This window comes from Chelonia mydas, chromosome 7 (assembly GCF_015237465.2).
Source record: "Chelonia mydas isolate rCheMyd1 chromosome 7, rCheMyd1.pri.v2, whole genome shotgun sequence".
In the NCBI taxonomy this organism is placed as follows: Eukaryota; Metazoa; Chordata; order Testudines; family Cheloniidae; genus Chelonia; species Chelonia mydas.
The window spans coordinates 24527507-24554028 of NC_057853.1; the positions used below are offsets into that span (position 1 = coordinate 24527507).

The following is a 26522-nucleotide window of genomic DNA, read 5'->3' on the forward strand; positions in this document are numbered from 1 at the left end:
GCCTTAGATATCATGTATTGATACAGTCAAAATATTTCTGCTCTAATTGGGAATATGGTTCAGTTGATTCTAGTCTAAGTCCTTGCACATTTGCTGCCTTGTGCCCTGGTTTGAGGTGTTCCTTATCTTCTCAGCAGTGCAACTATTTGGGTGCTGAGTAGGCTGACCAGATAGCAAGTGTCAAAAATTGGGACGGGGGGGTAATAGGTGCCTATGTGAGAAAAAGACCCAGAGACCGGGATTGTCCCTCTAAAATCGGGACACCAGATCACCCTAGTGCTGAGTGTTAACCTGAGGGCAGCAGGATTAGTCTCTGTGAGAGACATGCTGCCAAACCCTTCTTCCCAGAAAGGGCGGTGGCTAGGGGGCCATGGGTTAGGCCCACACAACCCCACTGGGAGAGAGAATGAGCAGGGCCCCGGGCACGCTCTAGAGGTGGCCGTGTATAACCACTGACACCCTGGGCCGCAGCCTAGGGCACGGAGACTACAGCCCCCAGCACACAGTGCGGCGCAGAGAGGGACTACAGTTCCCAGCATGCCACGCTCTACTCAGGCCAAGGGAGGAGGGGAGCTGAGGGACCTGGGACTGCATCTCCCATCATGCCCTACGCCAACGAAATGAAGCGATCGACGAGCACCTGGCGTATAGCACGCTGGGAGTTGTAGTCAGTCTCTGTTCGGAGGGTTTGTCCGGGTCAAGGGCGGGTGGTGGCGCTGCAGTGGGGATGTGGCGAGCATGACGTGATTTTGTCCGCGTTGGAGCTGGGGGCGGCCGTGGTGGCGAGCGTGACGTGGCAGAGAGCGAGCGAGGCTCCCCCGGACACAAAAGCAGCAGCAGTCGCCGCCGCCAGCAGTTGCTGGGCTGGGACCCCGCGGAGGGATCTGAAAGGAGAGACCGGCTTGGGGGCACAAACCGCTGCCGCGCACACACTCCGCCTGCTCGCTGTCGCCGCCGCCCAGCCCGAGCCGCCATGGGCCTAACCATCTCCTCGCTCTTTTCACGTCTCTTCGGCAAGAAGCAGATGCGCATCCTCATGGGTAAGAGAGAGACCCCCGGACCCGCCCGGCCCTGCCTTCCGTCGCCTGAGGGATCCCGGCCTCTCGGGCCGCGCTCGCCGCATCCACCGCCCCCTGCTTGCCGTTACTCGGCCTCTGTGGTGTAGACGCGGCTGGGCCCCTGCGCGGGGAGGGAGGATGTTCCGTGTGGCTGTTGGGGACGCTGTAGGAAGCGGCCTGGGGCTTGCGAGCCGGCTACACCCGTGCAGGACTACGGGGCGGGAGGAAGCGTCTGTCTGTCTGCGCCCTTCAGGCCTGGGTACCCTCCTGCCGTGACCTGACCTCTTGCCCCGCCGTGGGTGCGTGTGTGTCTGTCTCCTCGGGCCTGCGCCTTCTCCCAGCCAACTCCCTGCCTGTCTGCGTGGGCATGGGGCTAGTGGAAACTGAACGGCCTCAAGTGAATGAGCTTCGGTGGGTGGGAGGGGCCGTGTGCTCTTCCCTTTATTTTCTTTACCTACCCACCCCACAGTGCTGTTGGTGGGAGATTTTTAGTCTTTTTATTAGAAAATGTCCTACACCCTGCTCCCACCCTCCCTGAGGCTTGTAGCCAAGGTAGGGGTTATTTAGTACCGTGTGTGTGTGTGGGCCCACACACTATAAAATAAGCGCAGACTGTAAAAAGAATGTGAAACTGTAACAGGTAAATGCCATATCTGATCATTTTGTGAAAGGATTTGATATTTGAGGAATGTTTTCTCCGTTCTAGGAGTTCACTGGATTTGCATGTGTCCCCACCCCCATCTTCCATGTGTGCATGCAAATCCGGTGAACTTGAATTAAGAAGATCTCCCTCAAAATCTAATCCCTTTACATATATTAGGTATCACCTTTACCTATCACAGTTTAAGCAATGTGGCTGTTTTGATCATAATGTGACAGGACCAAGTGTGTTAATGTATCCTAAGAGCTCCAGAATTTGACTGCTAAACAGAAAGCATTAATTTCCAGGAATTCAGCCATCTTTGCTCATTTTGTTCTGAGAAAGAATGTTGCCTTTAATCACAAATTCTGGTGTATCTTGCATATAGGATTATAAAAATACAACTTTTTGTATCTAGTTAGTTTTATTAGGCCACTGTCTGACCACAGTTACGTTGTGGCTCTTCTGAAATGTATTGTGTAACCAGTGGCACTGGAACACTTTTTACAGGGGGGGTGCTGAAAGGTCATGGTCCCCACCCCAAACTTGTTAGCTCACTACCCACTTACTCTTGTCCGTGCCCCTGCATACCCCCAGAGGTGGGGGACACGGCCAGGGGTAAGAGGGCCAAGGCTGGGACCCTGCGTGTGGGGCTGGTGGCTGTCAGGACCCCAGGAGCGGAGTGCTGGGCCGGCAGCCCTGGGATCCTGGGTGAGGGGTGGCTGACAGGACCTCGCATAAAAACTGGGGGTGCAACAGCACATCTAGTTCCCGTGCCTATGTGTGTAACAGTTCAAACCAAGCTGTATTCAATGTTTCCTTTCCTCCCATACCCAACTTCATATACTCCTTTTCCTACAATTGTCCAGCTAGGTGAATGGGGCTTTTTTCAGTGCCTATCAGTTGGTCTTTAATTAGCAGGAGGGGTTGCAGTTGAGTAATATAAAGAGAGCTTCTTTTACCATGGCTCAATCCATTGCCTTTGCACTGCATCAAACTTCTGTTGGCTAAAGAACTGAGAATGGAATTGGCTTCTAACTGTTGGCATATCAATTTGGGCCCTAAAAATATTTGGATATGCATGAGAAACAAGAGGTAATAACCACCTAATGCGCTATGCGTATGTATAGCAGACCTACTGACATCAAGAATAAATACCCACCCCAACCCTGGAAAATGATTCTGTATTCCTAGGATATGAAAGCCAGTATACACCAGTTGACATTTCACCAACACTTGTGTAGCAGCTTTTTTTTTGCAGTGCTTAAATTTGTTGATATTTTAATTACTTAAAATAAGAATTTAAACCTGAGATCACTGTATCCTTTAATGTAATTTTTGCCTCTCTATAAACAACATAGTAAATATACAGTAAAAATCTTTTTTTTAAGAGAACTACTAGCATGTCAAGCTGACTTCTCATATACCACTCTAAATGACTAGGTATGAAACCTTGGAAAAGATGGTTGTAAGATAAATATTGACACTTGTAGCACTATTGTTTTTACTCTTGCAGAATGATGAGAATACAAGAACAAACTGTTTTCTTGAGACCATAATAGTTCATAGCACTTCAGACACTTTGTCCGTAGTAATTAGTTCAGCTCTAACACAGATACAAACTAATGAGTCAGACCATCCAGTAGCTGTTTGGACAACATCAAATGAGGTTGGTTTTTTGTTTGTTTGTTTTTTCTTCCTGTCATGGTTTTTAAGGGTTTGACTACCCTACAAATACAAGTGGGTCAGGGGACATGGTTACTACGTATTTTCATTATGCAGTATAGACAGAACCTGTTTAAGGTTTTAGCCTGGTTATGAAACCTGGTTAGATGCTTCTACACTACAAACAGTGTTATGACAAGCTCCTTTGAGACAGTTGTATTTGTAGTATGGAAGGAAGGAAGGAGATATTTGTAAGCAGGTGTCCACATCCTAATTTGCACCCCTATTGGTTTTTTCTCCTTATCTATTCAGTCTAAGTTTAAAAAGACTAAATTAGTTTCTGCCTCAAAAGTGATTTTGACTCAATTTTGGCACATGGGCTGGACTGTGTGGTAGGAGGCTAGGATTTTTAATTGCTGCCACTTGTGTTTCAGATAGATATGATTTCAGTCTCCAGAGCTGTCAGTCTATTTCCTTTACCTGAGTGAAATTACTTTTTCTAAAAATAGATTTGTTTATTGTGTGTGTTAGAAAATAAACATTTGTTTAGTGTTTGTATGTAATGTACTTCAAACACCATAATAATGACAGAAGTATTGTAAGCAACTTTCTTTTACTCTAATACTTTTGCGAACATCTGTAAAACACTAACTTTTACAGAGTTAATCCAGAGTCATGGCACATATCTCGTGTTTCTGAGTGGATACGAGTTTTTTAATACTTTGCACTTCATCACGTATTTTACAAGCTTACTAATTTTATGGTGTAAGTAAAGAACAAATTTTTTTAAAAATTAGGGCTGTCAATTAATCACAGTTAACTCATGCGATTAACTCAAAAAAAGAAGTGCGATTAAAACTATTAATCACACTGTTGAACAACAGAATACTAATTGAAATTTATTAAATATTTTAGGATCTTTTTCTACATTTTTCAAATGTATCTATTTTGGTTACATCACAGAATACAAAGTGTACTGTGCTTGCTTTATATTTTTTTTATTATAAATATGTGCACAATTAAAATGATAAAAGAAATAGTATTTTTCAATTCACCTAATATAAGTACTGTCTTGCAATCTCTTTATCGTGAAAGTGCAACTTACAAATATAGTGGGTTTTTTTTAGCATAACTGCACTTCAAAACAATGTAAAACTTTAGAACCTACAAGTCCACTCAGTCCTACTTCTTGTTCAGCCAATCACTAAGAGAAACAAGTTTGTTTTACATTTATGGGAGGTAATGCTGCCTGCTTCTTATTTACCGTGTCACCTGAAAGTGAGAACAGGCATTTGCATGACACCTGTTGTAGCTGGCATCGCAAGATATTTACGTGCCAGTTCCGCTAAAGATTCATATGCCTCTTCATGCTTCGGCCATCATTCCAGAGGACATGCTTCCATGATGATGATGCTCGTTAAAAAAAAAAATGCATTTATTAAATGTGTGACTGAACTCCTTGGGGGGAGAATTGTATGTCTCCTGCTCTGTTTTACCCGCCTTCTGCCATATATTTCATGTTATAGCAGTCTCGGGTGGTGACCCAGCACACGTTCATTTTAAGAACACTTTCTCTGCAAATTTGACAAAATTCAAAGAAGATACCAATGTGAAACTTCTAAAGATAGCTACAGCACTCCACCCAAAGTTTAAGAATCTGAAGTGCCTTCCAAAATCTGAGAGGGATGAGGTGTGGAACATGCTTTCAGAAGTCTTAAAAGAGTAACACTCCAATGCAGAAACTACAGAATCCTAACCACCAAAAAAGAAAATCAACCTTCTGCAGTTGGCATCTGATTCAGATTATGAAAATGAACATGTGTCATTCCACACTGTTTTGGATTGTTTTTGAGCAGAACCTGTCATCAGCATGGACTCACGTCCTCTGGAATGGTAGTTGAAGCTGCAAGGGACATAAACTTTAGCGCATCTGGCACGTAAATATCTTGCGGCATCGGCTACCACAGTGTCATGCGAACGCCTGTTCTCAATTTCAGGTGACACTGTAAATAAGAAGCGGGCAGCATTATCTTCTGCAAATGTAAACAAACTTATTTGTCTGAACGATTAGCTGAACAAGAAGTAGGACTGATTGGACTCGTAGGCTCTAAAGTTGGACAATGTAGAAAACACCAAAAATATTTAAATAAATGGTATTCTATTATTGTTTAATCACGCTGTTAACTTTTTTAAATCTCTTGACAGCCCTAAAAAAGATATAATAATCTCCTAATGGCAACCCATAACTAAATTTATGATTAGGAGGATAATAGTCAATAGTGCATTATGTCACAAGTGGATTTACAAAGCTGCTTAAAAATCATAATTGCCCCATAGATAAATATTAATACTTTGCATGTTTATATATCTCTATATTTTAAAGGGCTGACCAACCATTTATATTCTTGTGTGTGAGGAAGGGAAAGCACAATTCCAACTCCATTTTACAGATATGGGTGAGGGGGAAAGGGACAGCTGAGATATTGGGTTAAATAATTTAACATAGTTGAAGTGGGTAGGGCGGGGTTAGAGTTCAGATATTCCTTGGTCCCAGTGTTACTTTTAGTCCATAGTCCAGGGTCTTTCAGTAACGTGTTAATATATACCCATGTTTTTTTTTCATATTGCACCTTGCAGAATCATAATTATATCATGTCACTATATTCATCACCTGTTAGTATGGCTATGCAACTATCTATCACCTCTGAGACAATAGATTGCTAAAACATCCATCTTCCGAGAGGCATATTAGCTTTTCAGATATTAAGCTGCTAAGTGACAGGGAAACAGACTATTTCAAACACAAGGACAATTCCTTTTGGGGATTTTGGGCATCCCACCTGTGTGATTGAATAGTAACAAACCTGTAACTTACCAAAAAACACAACCCACAAACCTATAAATAGCAACATTAACAAGCCTAGCCACAAATCAAGGGCATGAATTGTTTGTTTGTAACAGCCCCTGTAAAACATAATGAAGAAATTACAAGGTAGAACTTGTTTATATCAATGTTAAAATTAAGAAAAATTCTGAAATTATTTTATCTGTGAATATGAATCACAGATGATTCATATGAATATGAATTTGGAACATAATTCCTGCTTCTTGGGAAATCTGAGTCTGGCTTCCACAGTGTATTGTTCTTAAATATATTCCATTTAAAAATCAATCCCTAAATTTTGTGGTTACTTGCATAAAGCTTTGTTCATGTTTAGATCACAGGTATGCCCTGTCTAGGTGGCTTAGGCTGGATTTAAAAAATGAAGAATTTACCCACAGGGCAAAACTACTATCTCTTTTAGGATATAGAATAGTAGAATGGTGTAAAATACAATGTGGTGATAAAATCTTTTTGGAGGGCACTTAGCTTTAGGCAGTGGAATTTGGTTGGCTGAAAAGAACAGTTTGAGATTATTTTAACACTGAGTCCATGTGAGTCTGTAGAGGGAACTGAGTGCAGATATATAGTCAGTTAGTTTAATGGCTCCAGAACAAGCAAATTTCAGAAGAAAGGGCCAAAAATACCTTTGGAGAAATGCTTGAAGTAGAGGAAAATGTAACATTCCAACCAGACAGTTGTAAGTAATCTGTATAATTCTTTCAAACAGTTCAGAGGAGTTGCTTATCATGCATGCAACTATGAGAGCTGTAAGTAAGTATGGTGCTAGCACTTATGCAGGTACCATGGGGATGTAAAGGTGACTGGCAGAGTGGAGTTCCTGGGAGAAGTGCACTGCAAGCCTGGGATTTATAAGTGACTTGAAGAAACTATAAGTAAAGTGGGGCAGGGTTCTTGAAATGTGTAAAGTAGGTGGGCATTACAAAGATCAAATAGGTGCAAGGGCAAAGCTGTACTTGCCATGTGACCCTTAATTGCTATCTGAATGGCTCTGTCTCAGGACTTCATAAACAACTGTCAACACACTTGTATTGTGTTGAGATTACATTAAACCTTAGTGGGAGAAAGAGCTAAACGTTAATATTTCTGGAAAAGAATCCTTTCTCTTTCAGATTATTTTGCATCTTGGTTATATGTTTCTGATTTATGACTTGGTGTTGGGGAATGTCAGAGTTTTTTTCATGTAAACTTGGGAGAGTTGTTAATTGGAATTCTTAACTATCACCTTTTGTGACAGACAGTTGACTTACCTATAATTTGATAGTCAGAGGACAAGTGTAAAAATATACTCATCAAATGTAAAAATCCTATAAATCAAATGTGGTGGTAAATACATTTCAGTCTCTTAGGAGAATAAGAACAATTACAAATGGTGGGACTGAATAATTTTGTTTTAGAAAGCTGAATATTGAAGCACTCTTAAGAAATTGGCACATGGTAACATGTAAATTGCCAATTTTTTTAGTAAAAAAAAAAAATGCGTATTAGCTGAAATATGTAGTAAATCATAACTGTTCAAATTATGTGATTTGATACTCTTAAAGGTTATTTAAAAATCTAAAAGGGGAATAATTTATTTGCAGCTTGTAATAAGGAAGTTTGAGGACAGGGGTTGGCTATATTGGTGAGGGGGCTGGCAATAATGCAAACTTCTAGCTTTGCTAAACTGATAATTATCCAATAAAACTTCTTGGCGTTTTGAACTGGGAACCTGTTTTACTGCCATATTGTGATTTCTTCTGTATTCATGTAAATGCTTATATTTTCACCTTGAAAGTTCCTGGAAATCTTTAAGTCCTTTGTTCAAAGACTTGCAGGCAGGGCCTGTTCTTGGTGTTGAGTATTTCTCTCCTAGTATGCTACAGAGCATTTTTCATCATGGTTGGTTATCTTTCACACGTGTGAGCATACAAGATTCCTTCTTGACATTCCAGTATTGCCAACTCCAAGAACTTACATAAAGAGTAGGTACTCACAAAAGAATGATCTTGTTGTAAATCATGAGACTTTGGAAAAATGTTGAGTTTGATTTATTTGCCTTCTGGGTTTTGAGTCTTTAGGATACAAGTGGGTCACATTTTTAAAGTTTTATTATTTTTCTGCTACTGTAAGAGCTGGAAACTTTTTTTTTTTAAAGATGAGTTGATGTTATCCCTTAATCATATAACTGAGTTTGGGTTTACAGAAAAAACCCCGCATTTCTTAAGTGAGCATTGGCATTTCCTGACCACTGAGTTTAGCTTCTTGTTTGTTTTCAAGGTTGTCAAACTTACTGATGAGCCATTTGCCTTAACAGATGTTATAGTTTTTGAGGAGTAATTCAAGTATATATTTTGAACTGGTTACCCTTCTCTGCATAATCTTAATTTTCATGGAGTAAATTCCATCTTTTCTGTTATATTAAGGCTTCAAAAGGCAGTCAAGTATTATGCTTGTGTTTCATATGTGGCTTCTCGGAAGGTCCAGGCATATTCTCTTCCATTTTGAAATGCTCAGTAAAGTGGCTGAGGTCTTAACATCTGTTTGTACTGCAATTTAAAGACCTGTGTCTGGCTCAGGTCAGTTGGCTCAGGCTCATGAGGCTTGGGCTCATGGGGCTATAAAACTGCAGTGTAAATATCCAGCCTTGGGCTGGAGCCAGCGGTCTGGGAGGGACCCTGTGAGGGGGTAGGGTCCCAGGCTCTAGCCTGAGGCTGGACATCTACACTGCAGTTTTATAGCCCTACAGCCCAAGCCCCATGATTCGTACCCGCTGTGGGTATTTAATTGCTATGTAGATATACTCAGAGGTCAGTCTTGGACAGTGATACCTTGGGTTATTAGTCATTATTTCGGTACAGGTGATACATTTGAAGAATTGACAGTTGCTCCTTTATAGAGTCCCCCTTTGAATGTTACCCAACACTTCACTGTTGTAGGAAAAATGCTGAAACAATATTGGCAATTTTAAACTTTGCAGGTTCATAGAACTATTTCAGTGCCACCTACTATTGTAGCTAATCATCTAGAGGAGTGGGTAGGGGTGGAATATTGGCATTCTGAAGGGCAAGCATTTAGAAATCACAAAAACACATTTAGAGAGCTCTTAAAATGGAATTTTGAGAATTTTCTTTTACCTAAAGAAGTCTTTTTGACAAAAGTATAATACATGGCCTTTTGGCTTTACAGATTCCAAGATCAATGAAAGCAGTTGATTTTCTTAAATATTTTCTTCTCAAACTGTAAATACATTAATTTGTATAATATCACTATTCATAAATGTCTAAAATACTGTAAGACTTATATAGGGAGGTTTTGCAAATGGAAAATATACTGTAATTAAGCAGTTAGCATGCTTTGAGAAGGAAGAGGTTAAGGGTCTGGTTTCATTCTGCATAAGTGGTTGAGTAATCTGAATTTACATTATATTGCAACACTATGAAAACTGCCTTATTTATCAGTGTACAGCTTGATGTCAAACACCCCAAATTGGAGTGCAGGACGGCTACAAAAATAGCAAGCAAGACATTAGTTCAAAACATGCTACAGTATTGGAGTATGGGTATAGTAATACAAGAAAAGGTTGCTGAGTATGCTGATACTACCAGAGTGTGGTGTGGTGTTTTTTTTAAGTTCTCTCATTTTTGTCTGTTTGAGAAAAGTGTTCCCAAAGTTCTACTGAAAGCTCTGAGTTTCTCAAATGGTATTTTAATTAAAATGGTTGTTGCGTTTACCCATTGAACACTCATTCTTGCAGTTTACTTCTTAAATAACATTTATTCATGGACATGTGCAGTAGGTCATAATACATTTCCGAATGTGTGTTGAATTGGTTTTCTGGGACAGAGTCTAAACTCTAATACTTCTCAAAATACGTATCAATCCACTCAGCTGACAGTATTTGGAAACACCATGATAGACTTCCAGGTATTTATTTGCAAAAGCTGCTCCTCTTAAAGTTCTGTGGGTACATGCCCACTTAAAATACACACACACATTTTTTAAATGTACAAATAGAAATAAATTAAAAACTAACTCAAAAAGGAAACAAACAAAAAACCCCGCATCACACCACAGTCTACCTGGAAGGTCAACAATCTAGAGTTTTGTTGGAGCAGCAAGGAAGCAAATTCCAGAGCAGAGTTCAGAAGTGGGGACTGTTAACCAGAACAGCCCAGTAGGCTCGAATAGTGTATGGTGACATGTATTATGGGTAGCCATGACACAAACCATGTAGGGCTTCTATATAAAAAATAGTTTGCATTGTTCCAGAAAGTAAATTGTTCAGTGTAGTCTGTGGAGCACAGGTGTTATATGCTCTCCATATATGGAAAGTCACTAAGGGCTTGTCTACACTACCGCTTGAGTTCATGTAACTTGCATCGCTCAGGGGTGTTACGTCACTCAACAGGGTGGCTTAAGTTACTTCGACCTTAAGTGGTGTCCATACCGTGCTATGTCAACAGGAGATGCTCTCCCACTGACATAGCTTCTGCCTCTCGTTGAGGTGGAGTAATTTATGCTGATAGGAGAGCACTTTCCTGTCGGCATAGCATGTCTTCCCCAGATACATTACAGTGGTGCAGCTGCACTGATGTAGTGAGGTAGTGTAAAATAGCTCTAAGTGAGCTGCTGCATTTCATGTTAGCTGAAACTTTGAAGTGATCAAGAGTAGTCTCAGGTGGGGCATGCTGCAGTAGGCAGATCTGAAGGTAATAAAGGGATCAATAATGGACAAGGTCTGCATTTGAGAAGAAAGAAAGTAGCTTCCAATCTGATGCTGAATAAGTGAAGGAGGAGAGAACTTCTTGCTGCTGCCTAGAAAATATTGCAAGGCATGTCAAATACATGAAAACCTGCTAGAGTAAAACCTTTACATGTAAACTGCAAAGTTTGTTTAAAAACAAATAAACTCCTACCAGTCACTTACATGATGCCTGAAGAAGAAAGCTACATAGCTTTCTGATAATATAAGTGGAGAATGGAACCCTGGTATTAAACTTGAATTCTTAGCTGATTGGCTTCTGCCTCAAGTGATGGGTGGAGAAGGAAGGAAAGATTCATACTTGGTGAATCCACCTTTTTTGGGGTGCTATTTAGGAACTTACCTGTTGCTCACTGAAAAGTGAATCGCCGCACTGTTGTTAAGTGGAATATTTGTCAAGAGCATTAATTAGTTAATACTGTGAAACTAAAATTAAACTTTATTTTTTTAGTTGGTTTGGATGCTGCTGGTAAGACAACTATCCTGTATAAACTGAAGCTAGGAGAAATTGTCACCACAATTCCCACTATTGGTAAGAGAACTAATGATTGCTTCTCATCGAATTACTAATGTTAAATGTAATTGAACTACAGAATCATTCACTTTAAAATCCTCAATTCTCCTGAGGGAGAAAAGACCTAACTATTTTTCATTGTAGGACCTTTGTTTCAAGAGCTAGTTTGTGGGGTAGTGGGAGATACATGTTCCCCAGAATAGAAATTAGTATCGAGTTGGACTCTTAGTCCCAAATTTCATAAAATGAGAATTTCTTGATCATAACAAAAAAGAAAGTGTGTGTGTGTGTGTGTACACACAACGCAGCTCATCTAGCTTTCTTTAGAAAGTGAAGTTTGTGAAGTCGCTATTTTTAAGAGGACAACTGACAGATTTACTATTTAACCATTTTTTCTTTCTTTTTAGGTTTTAATGTGGAAACAGTAGAATATAAAAACATTTGTTTCACAGTTTGGGATGTTGGTGGTCAAGATAAAATTAGACCTCTTTGGAGGCATTACTTTCAAAACACACAGGTATGAGTTCTTATGTTTTACAAGTAAAAAAATTTGCACATACGTTCATATTAAAATGAATACCACTGTGTACAGTATCTCCAGAAAATGGTCTGCCACCATTTCCATTTTCTTCTCATGAGTTGGTCCCCACCATATCTGCTGGAATTCTGAGGATCCTTGGCTTTTTTGTTTCTGTTTAGCTGGTGTACACTATATACTTTTGCCATCATAGCATTGTCAGTCAGGGATGTGAAGAGGTGTGATTCCCCTAGTGTATATACAGTTATACCAGCAAAACTGTATTTTTAGCAAATACTTGTTTTTTCTCTAAGGGAAAGTGGTGAAGGGGGAATTGTAATTTTACTATGCCAATGCAAGAATAGTTTTGCTGGTATAGTTGTAGCCACACTAAGGCCTGGTCTACACTGGGGCAGGGGTGGTGGTGGCGGCGGCGAGCAAGTCGGTTTAAGTTACGCAACTTCAGCTACGAAAATAGCATAGCTGAAGTTGATGTACTTATAGCTACTTACCGTTAGGTGTCTTCACTGCGGTAAGTTGACTGCTGACGCTCCTCCGTCGACTCTGCCTATGCTTCTAGCCCTTGTGTGGAGTACCAGAGTCGACAGGAGGGCGCTTGGCGGTCGATTTCTCACATCTTCACTAGATGCAATAAACTGACACCTCCAGAGCGATCGATCCAGCGGGGAAGTGTAGACATGCCCTCAGATATATCCACGCTAGGAGCACTTTGCTGGAGCATTATACCAGAATTCCAATACCAGTAAAGTACTCCTAGTGTAGACATAGCTTAATATAGTCTGACTAGGATGAGGGACCTGCCAGTGTTGCTCCTTGAAGTGCCAGAGGGTCACTGAGCTATGTGATGGACTTTCTCGCCTCATTCAATTTGATGCTTTGTCTGCTAACCTCCTGAAACTGAAGAGGGACTTCAAGTAAAGAAGTAAGTTTAATGCCTAGCTGCCCTTGTAGATATTTCTCTTTTAACCAAACTGAAGACAGATAAGATACATTTTTACTTAGAGAAGAATAAATATGTATAAAAATGTGCATGTGAATATTCTATACATTATGCTTAAATACAAGTTCTGTTTATTGGGCTCCCTTTGCTTATAAAGTATCTAAAAATGTTCCTGGAAAACTGTTAATTGGGGTGGTGTTGCTGGTGGTTTGATGATCCGGGCAATGTCAAGTTCACTTCACTGCTTCTGTCATCACTGCAGGGGATTACAATGTGCTTTTTAGGTAGTTAGTGGAAAGACAAGTAATTTATCACATTTCTATACACGCCAGCAGCAGAGGAGATTCATGCTTGTTGCTCTGCTTTGTGCAGGATTGTTGCCAGGAAACTTCTGTCTGCAGTAGCACAGGCATGATCCTGGGGCATGTGCAAATAGGAGTATGTGGTGGAATGTGACTAGACAAAGGGACTGGCACAGCATATCAGTTGAGGACTAAAAATGTTATCCTACTTACATCTTCAGACCTATTATAGAAGCATCACCAGGGACCTTCAAAGGGGGAGAATCTGCTTCTTCAGAGGGGGGTAGGCTGGAACTGTAAGACTTAAAATCCCCATCTGAAGGAGTGGAAGGCAGTATGGAATAAGCTCTTTAAAAGAGAAATGTCAATGTCAGAAGTGTTGTTAGGAACATTTGATAAAACACATTTCTTAAAAACTAAATTATACTTAAAAGGGTTGAGAACGCTCAGCTTTATAGGGTGGAGGACATTTTTAATAGTGTCTAGATAACGTATCTCTAGCTGTCTTTGGTGCAATGGAACATATGAAAATAAGGAAAACTATCACAATTTGGCCAGTGATCTTTCCCTGAAATTCTGATATGCAGACTACAGTCTGGGAATTGTAGCCTTGTTTATGTGGGGGGGTTTTGTTTTTTGTTTTTAAAACCTTTCTGTTTAAGTAGCCGAACTTAATTTTCACAGTGTATGTTCATGTCATGTCTGCAGATGACCTAGCTGACTGAAGAGTCTACCTCATGTAGTCCATGATCTTTCTCTGTATATGTTAATTAAAAGACTACTACTTTTTCAAACTTGCATTTCTTAAAGGGGGAGCAGCCAGAACTGTACTCCTTCACAATAATTCATGTAATCTTTTTCTTAGAACACCACTGTATGCGTAAGTTTTATGGCGACTTATCAAAGCTGCTTAACTTTTTGCAGGGTCTCATTTTTGTGGTAGATAGCAATGACAGAGAGAGAATTCAGGAAGCAGCAGAAGAACTGCAGAAAATGGTAAATATTAATATCTTTGGAACAGAATTGACATCTTCTGTATTTACTTTACCAAGTCAGCTTTTCTGCAAATGGTGAATATGCCAGTTTTGCTGAAATTTCAAAACCCTTGCACCTTCAGGAAGTCTTAACGTGTATTGTAGACCTTTTTTCAAATCATTCATCACTACTTATCTAAAATTGTTTAGAACATGAGTGGACTCTAGTTGAGAACTACTAATGACTTCACCCAATTCCTTTGGGATGTAAAACCCAAAAGAAAAGTAATCTGACAGTGAGCTGTCGATACAAATTAAATCTAAACTGCTGTTTGAAACAATATTGCTTTACCTACACTAGTGGAATTTGTACCATGGGTACTTGATGATCTCAATCAGAAGCTACTCACTGTGATTTCAAGAGTGAGAATGAAAAAGCTTGTAGCACTTTGTCCTTTATTTCTTAATTGCATCTCTAGATGCTTTTTACAGTAATTAAATGGAAAAATAACTAGCATGGTCTCTTATTCTGTTAGCTTCAGGAAGATGAGTTGCGAGATGCAGTGCTACTGCTTTTTGCGAACAAACAAGACTTGCCAAATGCCATGGCAATCAGTGAAATGACAGACAAACTAGGTCTTCAGTCTCTGCGTAACAGAACTGTAAGTACTAAAGTTTTAGTCAAATTTTTTGTAAGCAAATGTACTCTTTTAAGTTTTAAGCTTTCATTTTTTTTTTTGCCCCCCCTTGAAAAGATGTAATGTGTGTTTGACAGGTACAAAGTGTTATTTCTACAAAAGAGTGACATATAAAATACAAACTCTGTAATCAAGAACAAATAAAATGCTTCATTATTCCTTTTTTAAATAGGAAGGTACAACCATTACAGACTATTGAATATTTTGGGGCACGTTTTAACTTTGTGTGTTGGCTTTACCTACTCTTCTGTTTGTTATTTTGAAGAAAGACTGAGAATGGAATTGTGCCCAAGAGTTTTTAGGGAACAATCTATGATAAAAATGCCCTACAGGATATAAGGGAGGCGTCATCTACACACAACTTTTGTTGGGGGCTTTTAAATCACTGTTTTATATAATTCCTCATTGCATTTTTTTGCATCACTTTACCTCTTCATGTTGACAGCTGTGGCTTATGTCAATATGAATTAGTTTTAAAAAGAGAAGGGTTAAATCATGTAGTAAAAATTCCTTACCTGTGATCTCAATAGCACCTGATTAAAACAAAGAATTTTAATTTACATAAATTCTTTACATTTTACACTTTTTATTCATCTTCAGTTTCACTTTGATTCTTGTGCACTAATATAATGTGTCAGTATTTGGGTGGTAGACATAGCAGGAGATTCTTCAAAATCCAATAGCTAATTTAAAATTTTTTCTTGAAAATATCTTCTGTTACTGTTAGGCTTTGGTGGTGGTGTGAAATAAGTTTTGGAAAAACATACTTACTTGTTGGGATCAAACTACATTAAATCGTACCATAAGAATTACACCCTGGTAGTATGTAGGAATTCAGTATTTTAAAGTTCACATTTCATTTTATTTTATATTTTTGTTCCTTAACAGTGGTATGTCCAAGCGACCTGCGCTACACAAGGAACTGGTCTGTATGAGGGACTTGACTGGCTGTCAAATGAGCTCTCAAAACGCTAACTCAAACTGGATGACTTTCTCACCAGGGACATGTTTGATATAAGTGGTCTAGGCTTGTTACAACAAAATTAGTTTGCATCTTGGTTATTAAACAGTATCTGGAACGGGTTTGGGCAGGATATTACAGCGTTTCAACTTATTTTGTTGCCAATTATTGTTTACCAAGCTATATGTTGCAGAAGTAGCAATATGCTTGGGTTTAAAAAAACAAACTCCTTAACTTGGAAAAAAGTGTATCTTCTGATTTTTACTTCCCCTGTTAGGTTAAATGCCTGAATATAGTTGTTGTGACACCTTTAAAATCTGTTTTGAATACATTTTGAGCCCCAATAAATTAAGTACTGTTTTTTAAAGATTTCCTCCCTGCTACTGATACTTAGTTTACTGATACCTTATTATTTCATTCCTCAGACAGTCTGCTGATTTAAAAATGTAGCATTCCATTTATATTTATTTCTCTCCCTTGCCAAAAAAAGACTTGTTCCAGCCAAAAAAATGCTCTAAAACACTATTCAGACCTACTGCACTAAGGAACATTTTATTAACCTTGGGTTCCATCAGCCCAACTTGCCTTTGTGTGAATTGGATTTGATGGGTAGCATAGTTCTGTGCTGGTTGCAAAGAGCTCATGTTGAGGTGGTTTTTAATATTCAGCAGATTGTCTTCCTTTATATTGTATCTTTTTATGTTGCATGTTGCTTTTGGTATCAGCCTGAATGTTTTTGCCCAGTGTATAATAGTTCTGCTGAAGTTTTACTGTTTATTGGTGAACATATCTTCATAAAGAAAAATTTTGGAAAAATCATCAAACTCAATGGATTAGTTTCTTCATAACCCACTTGGAATTATTCCTAATAAAATGATAAAATGTATAGTTTTGTGTATGCTCTTATTGAATCTTAAATTTGTGAAACTGATACGAACATTTGACAGACTTATTCTTTTTCCATAAATTGAGTTCTGTAGTTTGTGAACACAAATCTCAGATTTTCAGTTTTCGAGGAAGGGTCCCTGAAGATGGGCAGGTAACTTGTATACAGTGCAGTAGGTAATCGTCATCAAGGCTTAAATAATTCTGTAAGTGTCTTTTTTGAAGCTGTAAATCTAAAAATCCTTTTAAGATGTTCAGATATGAAAATACTAACAGTTAAAATTGTAATAAAACAAATACAAACTGCCCAAAAAGCATGCATGTCTGTTTCATAGTTGTATGTACAATATGGGTTGCAGTAGCAAAGCAACAAACAAGTTCTGGTGGTGCTTGCATGAAAACTTGAACATCTATAGGGATTTATTCTGATGCTTTAGTAATGGTAGCAGCAACCTGTTTTGGAAAATCCAACCAAATCCATGGGAGCTTCACCAGGTCCTTCCTTGCTTCCTTTTTCTCTTTCCTCCTCCACCTGAGAGATCCATCTGAACTTTAGAGTAGCAGCTTGAGATGTAAAACAAATGAATTCTTGCTTGACTCCATTGCCATTAATGCTCAGAGTGTTCTGAATATCCAGCAGGTGTCTTTCCCACTTCACTGAGGATTTTTGGCATTTGGGAGACGAGTTCTGATTAACTTCCAGAAGATAAAATATAAGTCTTCACTTTTTATCAGTGCAGCTGTTCCACAACCATATTCTTACAATTCTCCAGATTTAGCTAGTCATGTGGGATGGTGGTGGAATTTTTTGGAAATAGCAATGTTGATTAAATGATGCAATCCTTATACAAATTTATTGATAAGTGTGAGGAACATGGGAAAGCTGTATTTTTTTTTATTTTATTATTTTTGTTAATGAATATTGTATGTACCTCTGTTTGTTTGATTACTATCCTGCTGTCTGCTGCTTGGGTGCAAAGAGTTAAATCCATCCTGGGTGGGGGGTTGTTTTTTTTTTTTTTTTCTTTCTTTTGCAACTCTGTGGGAACCCAGCCAATAGCTATAGAGAGGTAAATCTCCAATACTTAACAATACTGATTTCAGTTCCTTTGAAGGTTTATTACTACCATGCTCTGATCAGCAGATTAGCCGGTAACACCAAATGAGAGGGTATCCAATGGGGAAAAACAAAGTTTGGAAGGGACCCCAGCCCTGAAGCTGACCAGGAGTCAGAAGAGGAGCCAGTAACTGCTGGGGACACACTAATCCTCTTCTCCTAGAGGTTGGAGTATGAGGGATAATTCTGGCCTACCAAAGTCTTGAGGGAAATGCTAGACTTAGGTAAGAAACTTGTGTAGGTCTTTCTGTCTCTAACCTTTGTCTCCCTGATTGCTATGTGTTTATGGATACTTAAATAATTTGTTTTGAAGAAATCGTTCTGATTCACTGTATTTTTCCCACTGGTTACAACTCCTGAGGGAATGTCTTTAGCAGGGGCCAAAGTCAGTTGAAGCTGCCTAGGAGATCCAGTTGGTAACAAGGGGTGCTGTAATCTGGAGACCCAATGTAAAAGTGGTGTGGATTGCAAGATTACATTCTGAGAGAAGTGCAGGGACTGGGCCTGTCACTTGAAAGAGGAGCTCATGGAGAGACTGAATGAGGGGTCAAAGGTACAGTTTACCCTGAACTATGACTATAAGCAAAGACAGAATCAACTGAAAATTCTTAGATATTTGTTATCTTAGCTACCAGTAGAATTGCTGAAGTTACTCTTCTGAAGTATTTTAAATTATGTTGAACTGAACAAAGAATTTAAAAAAATTGTTTCTGGGAGGATGGTCCAGGGGCATCACATGCTGCTTCTCAGTGATTAGAATTGTGGTCCTATCTGCTTGGTGCTCTGTGAGGACAACTTGATCTTGGAGAAGAGGGGAGCAGGGGTATTCTCTTGAGCAAAGGTTAAAGGCATAGGGTGGTGTTGATGTGCTGCTCTGGAGTGGGTGAAGAAGTAAATCATAGTTTATAAGGGTATGTCAAATCTACCTCTTTTTTGAGTGATTGTCCATACAGATTCCACTCTGTGTGCATGTGACCTATGCATGTGAGACTGGTTTCTTTTAAATAGCAGTGTCTATTTGTGCCCCATAGGTAAAGTCATAAAGGGCCAGGAGGCTTCAGCTGCCACTCAGTTCCTTCTTAATACCTGGAAGACGGAACCTAGTAGTGCTAGCTAACATGCTCTGAGCAAGAGACACTAGTGCAGGTTTGTAGTTAAGATTAGTTCATTGTGGGTCTTTTTTTGTTTGAGCACTCAGGCCACTTCTTACAAGCCCCACTCAAAAGTGATTTCTTCTGTAAGGAGCCAAAATCAGTGTCACTCCGGGGACCTGGGCAGACACCAATTCCCTCTGACTAGGGGACAGAAAGATTCCCCTAAGGCTCTTTCATCTAAAAACCTGAAGGTAGAGTCCCATTCTGGTGCTGACACTGTTTTTATACAGTGTGAGGACTGTGTTGTCTCCAGTATTGGGTGCCTTGGCACCAAGTGGCCCCCACAGAAACCCTCTGTGTAGCATTGTCTGCCATCTTGACACTGCCTGATTCTTGGGACTCACTATATTGCTAGGGTGCAGTTTTCATCTAAGGGACCTGCAGTGGTGCTGGTACCAGATTACCTCTTATCAAGACTCTGCAAGAGGTCACTGTCAAACCACTAGGGCATTGTCTGCCTATTACTCCTTGGGGAATTCTGCAGCACTGCGCATGTGCAGAATTCATGTCCCCCACAGATATTTTTTCTCTGCAGAATAATACATTCTGCTGGAAAGGTGCTGCAGTTATGCCTTTCGCCCAGCAGGGGCTGCTATGGTGCCAGAAGAGCAGGCAGTTGGCTCACAAGCTGGAGCCATCAATCACAAAGAGGGAGAGAGCATAGGCTGTTTTTCTCACAGTGACATGCCTGCGGGGGTCTGGTGAGGGAGAATTATATATGGGGGGATGGTCAGTGGGGTACCCAGAGTGGGGTTCAGAAGGGCTAGTGGGGGAGGACAGACTGGGGTGAGGGCATAGGAGCTAGTGTGGGGACAGCATTGAGCCAGGGGCTGAATGGGAGTGGGGTTCAGGGATACATGAGGACAGGGTGTGCAGGGAAAGATGGGGATGGGGCCTTGAATGTATGTGCCTGAATGAATGGGAGAGGCAAGGGTCTGCATGGGGGATGCTCCCCAACTCTCTATAACAATCCCCGCTCTTCTCCCCTTCCCCCTCACAAAAAAAAAACCCTGTTACATACTGTCTCCTTCCCTCTCCCCAACAACCCTCCAGGTTCACTGCCAGCAATTACTTTCCTCTCCCTCAGCTCCTCAGTTACCCCGACTCCCTCAAGCCTTTGCACTGTATCTGAGGGGTGTGGGAAGTATGTTTCTGTATTGTAGTTTAAATGAATTATTACTCAAAGCTCTGTATGAATATGTCTAGTAAGGAATCTATTTGTCAAAAAACATTTCCTGAATCTCTTTTGTTGTCTGTATTGTTACGGACATACGTGCTGACAGATATTTGGAAATAAATTACTAAAATAATTGAAACTGGCATGATTATTTTGTGGTGTTATGACAAAATGCAGAATTTTAAAACATGCACAGAATTTTTAATTTTTGGTGCAGAATTCCCCCCAGGAGTAGCCTGTGATGTGGACTGCAAGACAACATACCCAATAGAACTGCCCCACTTCATCTTCCCACATCCCTCAGGTGCATATGGCATCCACCAGTTTTTTGCCATTTAGTTCAGTCTTCTGGTGGTCTGTTCAGGCTCCTGCGTTTCATGTTGGTGGATTTGGCTTCTTTATTGTTCTACGTAATGTTTTTCTAGGTTAACCTCTTTCTCCCTCCCCCCGCCCCCCCTTTTTGCTGTATGTATTTAGGTGGAATAAATAGCCAAAGGTGTTAATGTAACCCAGTCGCTGTTCAGCATTAAACAGTGGTAAACAAGGTCCAGGGTTTGGTATAGAGAGACCTCAGACCGCTTAGTACTGCGGCAAGCACACCATTATAAATCTTTCTCACCTTTGATTAAAGATACAGGGGGGGAAAAAGGAAAAGCAGTGAAAGCATTTGAAATGAAAAACTATTGTCAGGGTTCCCTCCCCACTCTGAACTCTGGGGTACAGATGTAGGTATCTGCATGAAAGACCCCCTAAGCTTATTTCTACCAACTTTGGTTAAAAACTTCCCCAAGGCACAAATCCTTCCCTGTCCTTGGATGAGTATGCTGCCACCACCAAGTGATTTAGACAAAGATTCAGGAAAAGGACCACTTGGAGTTCCTATTTCCCCAAAATATCCCCCCAAGCCTCTTCACCCCCTTTCCTAGGGAGGCTTGAGAATAATATACCAACCAGTAGGTTAACCAAGTGAACACAGAGCAGACCCTTGGGTTGTTAGAACACTAAAAACCCATCAGGTTCTTAAAAGAAGAACTTTATAATAAAGAAAAAAGCAAAAGAAGCACCTCTGTAAAATCAGGATGTAAGGTAATTTTACAGGGTAAGAAGATTTAAAACACACAGGATTCCCCTCTAGGCTCAACTTTCAAGTTACAAAAAACAGGAATAAACCTCCCTCTTAGCACAGGGAAATTTCACAAGCTAAAACAAAAGATAATCTCATGTCTTGCTTTAGTTACCAGTTTTGTAACCTTAGATGCTTATTTCAGGTAGGGTTTTAGGAGACGTTTTTTTCCTTCCGTGGTCCCTCTCTGTCCAAGAGAGAACAACAAAGAGAGAGAGCACAAACAAAACCTCCCTCCACAGATTTGAAAGGATCTTCTTCCCTTATTGGTCCTTTTGGTCAGGTCCCAACCAGGTTATTTGAGCTTCTTAACCCCTTACAGGTAAAAGAGGGGTTTTATGCTACCTTTAGTTGTATGTTTATGACAACTATAAGGCTTTAATTTTATCAGCATTCCTTGTTCCCTTTCCCTTTAGCTGGACAAAGATGTTTTTTTGTTTTTGTTTTGTTTTGTTTTTTAAGGGGGGGGAGCCCTTGTCTGACAGTCTCTTAGAAGGTATAAAAGATCGTGGTAACTGTCTTTCACAGGGAATGAGAAGAAGTTAGTTGAGATTAGCTAGAGCTGCTGCTGTTAAAGTCCAATCCCATTTCATCCCAGGTGATGGCTGGGATTCAACTGGAGCCAGTAGAGGTGGTAGTGTTATCTGGATCCTTTTCTCTGGCCTGGTCAGGACATCTCTCAGGATGGGGGTGACCAAGGTCTGGGGTCTTTCTATCCATTAATTACTTCAGCAGTTTCAGTAGCTTTGTATGTTCTCACATTCCAGAATCCAGTCTTCATTATTGATCTTGCCTTGAGCAAGGGATTTTTCAGGACATGGGCTTCCTTATGGATTTGACCAATGTCCATCATATTCTTCACATGAAGTCGATCTCTTGTTTGAGCCTGCTGCATACTGTTATGGCTCCTGGTGTGTGTTTCTGAAGTAATTTTGTTTTTATGTGCTAGAGTTACCAGCCTCATGCACAACCTTAAGTCCACAGCTCCTTATTCATTATTTGCAGTTTTCCATAGGTGAACACTTCCCCACCTGCCACCCACGAGACGTGCTTGAAGCTTCAAATGCCCCAAGTCTCTGGAGTCTCTTTTCTTCGTTCTCCTAAGCAAGTCCTTTCACCTCGGGGGGTTGTACAGTGGAGTCTGATTGAGAGTTGAGGGAAAAATCCCTGTTGGGTACCAGAAAATCGTCAGAAACCCACAGGATAGACCCCACCCTGGTATTCACTATGTATTCTCCTCACTATCTCTACTGACCAAGGCCAGACTGGCCTCACTGGAGGGCAAGACCATATTCTAGGAAACTTGCTCTAAAAATTGTAAATGATGCTAATTTCCTTCTCTGGAGGAAAAACTTCCAGGTTCTTCACCTGCCCTAACCTCAACTTGTGGAGGGTGAGGAGGAATACAATGGATGCTATCGCTCATCAGAACAACCGCTTCCTGCCATCTCATCATCCTTACCAGATGAAGTGGTTGATTCCCCCATCCATGGCTTCCATGGATGAGTTTTTAAGTCTTCCAGGATTTGATTAAAAGAATGGCTGAGACACTTGATATCTACTTGTTCGCCACAGTAGACAACGCCAAGTACCCAAACTTGCAGTGGAGGCATGAGCTTGTGCTTGTTGCGGGACACCATTTCTTTAATGGTCTTGAGGATTCCTCTGCCTGTCCACGGCTTCCCTTGATCACCAGGATAGTTTCCAAGGCCAGGAAGGATAAAGCTATGGTCAACACAATAGCTCCTTACTGGCCGAGACCGTTTTAGCTACCAGACCTGCTGTGGACATCTGACCTCCCTTACAGCTGCCAGATGTACTGTCTCGGAACCAAAGTCAGATCCTGCATCTGGACATCTGACTGCTTGGATGTTGGCTGATCTGACAGACTGTTCCCTACAGGTTCAGAGGATTCTCATACAAAACAGGAAGACTTACTCAGTGTGGAAAAGATTTTTATTTAATTTGTTCCCCCCACAGGGGCGGCCCCAAATAATTTGGATCCAGTAGAGGTGCCAAAGATCCTAAACTATTTACAGTTCATGAAACCAGTAACACTGCCATTTGCTTCTTTCAGGATTCACCTATGGCATGTCTATGCTCTGGTACATCCACCTTCAATCTTTTCTTTCCCAACAGTGTATACATTCCTTAAGGGCCTTCTTCATATTTAAGTTATAGTTAACACATCTCCCTCCCTCGTGGGGCCTCAGTCATCCTCAAGAGGTCTCCTTCTGAGCCACTGTTGGAATGCTCCATGTACTGCCTCACCGTTAGCACGTTTTCTAGAACACTGCAAATCTGTATAAATGCCTTTCTATAGCAAAGGCACTGAGACACAATGCTGAGGGCCATATAAATAGTTAAAACATGTCCTTATCCCCTTTTATTCTTAGCCAAACCCGAAGAACTATTTTACTAACTGGAATATTGTGTCCAGTTCTGGGCACATACTTTAGGAATGATGTGCGCAAATTGGAGAAAAGCGAGAGGAGAGCAATAAAAAATGATTGAAGGTCTAAAAATGTCTGAGGAAAGATTTTTTTTTTTTTTTTTTTTTTTGAGGGGCAGGGGGAAGGGATTGTTTAGGCTGGAGAAGAGTGAATGGGGCCATAAGTCTTCAACTACGTAAAAGGTTGTTATAAAGAAGAGAGGTTTCAGAATAGCAGCTGTGTTAGTCTGTATCCACAAAAAGAACAGGAATACTTGTGGCACCTTAGAGACAAACAAATGTGTTAATCTCTAAGGTGCCCCAAGTACTCCTTTTTCTTTTTATAAAGAAGAGAGTGATGATACTATTCCTGTCCTCAGTGGATGAGAAAAAATTAATGGGCTTAAATTTCAATAAGGGAAAGTTAGGAAGTTTTTTCCTAATGTCTAACCTAAGTGAAAGGATAGTTAAGCACTTGAACAGATTACCTTGGGAGGCAGTAGAATCCCCATCACTGGAGGCTTTTAAGAAAAAGGTTAGAGAAACAGTTAGCACAGATGGTCTAGAGAATGCTTGGTCTTCACTGAAGTAAAAATAATACCTCAGTGCAGGGGTGTGGACCAGATGACCTATAGGGGTCCCTTCTAATCCTATGATTAAAAGGCACTGTAGCTTTTTATAGTAGTTTATCTGCTGCACCCTCTCTGATCTAGCCATGCAGTCATTGCTCACGCATGCTTTCCATGCAAGTCAGCTGATTTTAAACTGAAAGAGGGACCAATACACTAATCTAATAAGTCATTTCCAACTCCAAAGTCCGTTCAAACTGAGATTGTGTTTTGGAAACTAACTCTCTGAACTGGACACAAAAGACTAATGAAGATGGCTGGTGCTCTGACTACTATAATAAGAAATCATGAGTTCCCGAAGGTGGATTTTTACTCTTCGTTGGATGTGGAGCTTAGTGCAATATAATGAACAAATTGGCATTGACCTAGAAATCTTTTAACATAACTTCATGCAGAATATTATATATTTGTATATACCAGAAGATTAGGAATATTCTATAGCCAAGATGGCCAAATATTGAAAAAATATATGGTTGAATTCTGAACAGATCATCTGTTTTACTTTGTTCCCTTTATGAGTCATATGAAGGTTTGCAAAAAATGAATGGGTTTTTATTTGCCTGAATCTTGGGGGAATAATTGTGCTTCACGTAATGGCATATAGCTATGGCCATTCATCCGGATCTGTAATTCATTATTTGCCTTTTTCAAAATATTCTAGTAATCCATTTAAATACAGGGCAGAAACCTCAGTCAACTCCCCCATCACAAATAGGGGCTAGTTGAAGCGAACAGTTCATGAGCAACCCATCAGCAAAACTTGTTCACATAAACTATTTGATCAGTATCTGGCAGTGGTTCATGAATGATTTGCAGACAGAAAAAGTGCTAGGTATTAAATTGTGAACAGCTCTATGCTGTGTACAATTCCATTGTAAATACTTTGTTGTTTGTCCTAGTTTTAAGTTAAATTATTAGCAATACAATTTTTTTGTCAGAACATGTGTGTATTTCTGTAAAAGTAAATGAGGGGAATGGTATAACGGGGGGTGTGTGTGAAGCCTAAAATCCTACTCTGTAATCCCTTACCCATAGGGGTAATCTTTGCCTGTGGGGCTACGTTACGGCAGGATGGGTGTGACACACAACACCAGCAGGCCTTCTGCATGACTATACCTCTCCTTTTTTTGGTAAAGGTTTGAGGTCCCTTAAGGATAGGCATCCCGGGTGCTTGCTCTGTTGTAGAGAAGAACGTCTTGGAGCAATGTTCTGTCTGTCACTCATTCTCCAAGAATACAGAGTGAAAGCCACCTTGCTGAAGTGGTTCCTTCTAGAGAGACCAATGCAGGCTGCTTCAGCCACTGGGAGGGAGGCTACACCCTGGCCTCAGTTAGACCTATTAATTCCCCACAGAGCTGTGATTCTATGCCACCCTCCCAGGTTCTGTCCGCTTTGTGGACCTATTCATCATTAGCCCAGACATCTGCTAGGCAGGTTCCTGTCCCCAGTAACTGATAAGCTGACACTGAAGGGTCACTAGCCACATGATTAATCTCAGGTTCATTCATACAAGGGCCATAAACCTGAGGAGACTCTGGTACTAACTGCCAAGTCTGCACAGGTGCTTCCCTCTAATTTGGCAGACCACAGTAGTCTTAGGCCTGGCCCTTCCTCACTGAGCCTGGGCCCAAATGCCTTGGAACCTGAACCATTGGCACCCAGGATCTCTGTGATCACAGCCCCATCTACTTTCCACATTGTTATTGATTTCCTCTGTCTTGCTCCCGCCCCCCACCCCGGCACCAAAACCATAGCTGGAGCCAACTGTTATCACTGCCCTGATACTAGAGTCCCCTCTCTGTGAGGGATTGAGGGTGGTGATACCCAAACCCCCAGCCATGTAGTCACTAATATACCAGATTAGAGAGGTAGCCTCTGTACCTTCATCCCTCCTCACCGTTGGGTAACACAGTAGAGTCAGGAAGAAAGGGCTTATCCTATCTGGGCCTTCCCCCTGGCTATGTATCCTCCCCTCAACATTCTCACTACTCATAGCCTTACTGGACATGCTGGGTTGTGCCGCCATACTGCTTGTATCAAGTCTCAGGGGATCACCCTTTCCAAAGAGAC

The 26522-nt window shown here is 40.7% G+C and overlaps 1 protein-coding gene across 1 annotated transcript; it reads left to right on the forward strand.

Annotated features, from left to right (window-relative positions):
* The first annotated feature begins 554 nt into the window (after positions 1 to 554).
* Positions 555 to 16822, forward strand: ARF4 (ADP ribosylation factor 4). Its single transcript, XM_007060718.4, has 6 exons — positions 555 to 1040; positions 11461 to 11541; positions 11931 to 12040; positions 14228 to 14299; positions 14814 to 14939; positions 15864 to 16822. Exons 1-6 carry the CDS (start codon positions 974 to 976, stop codon positions 15948 to 15950), a joined length of 543 nt encoding a protein of 180 aa, XP_007060780.1. The 5' UTR covers positions 555 to 973; the 3' UTR covers positions 15951 to 16822.
* The last annotated feature ends 9700 nt before the right edge of the window (positions 16823 to 26522 follow it).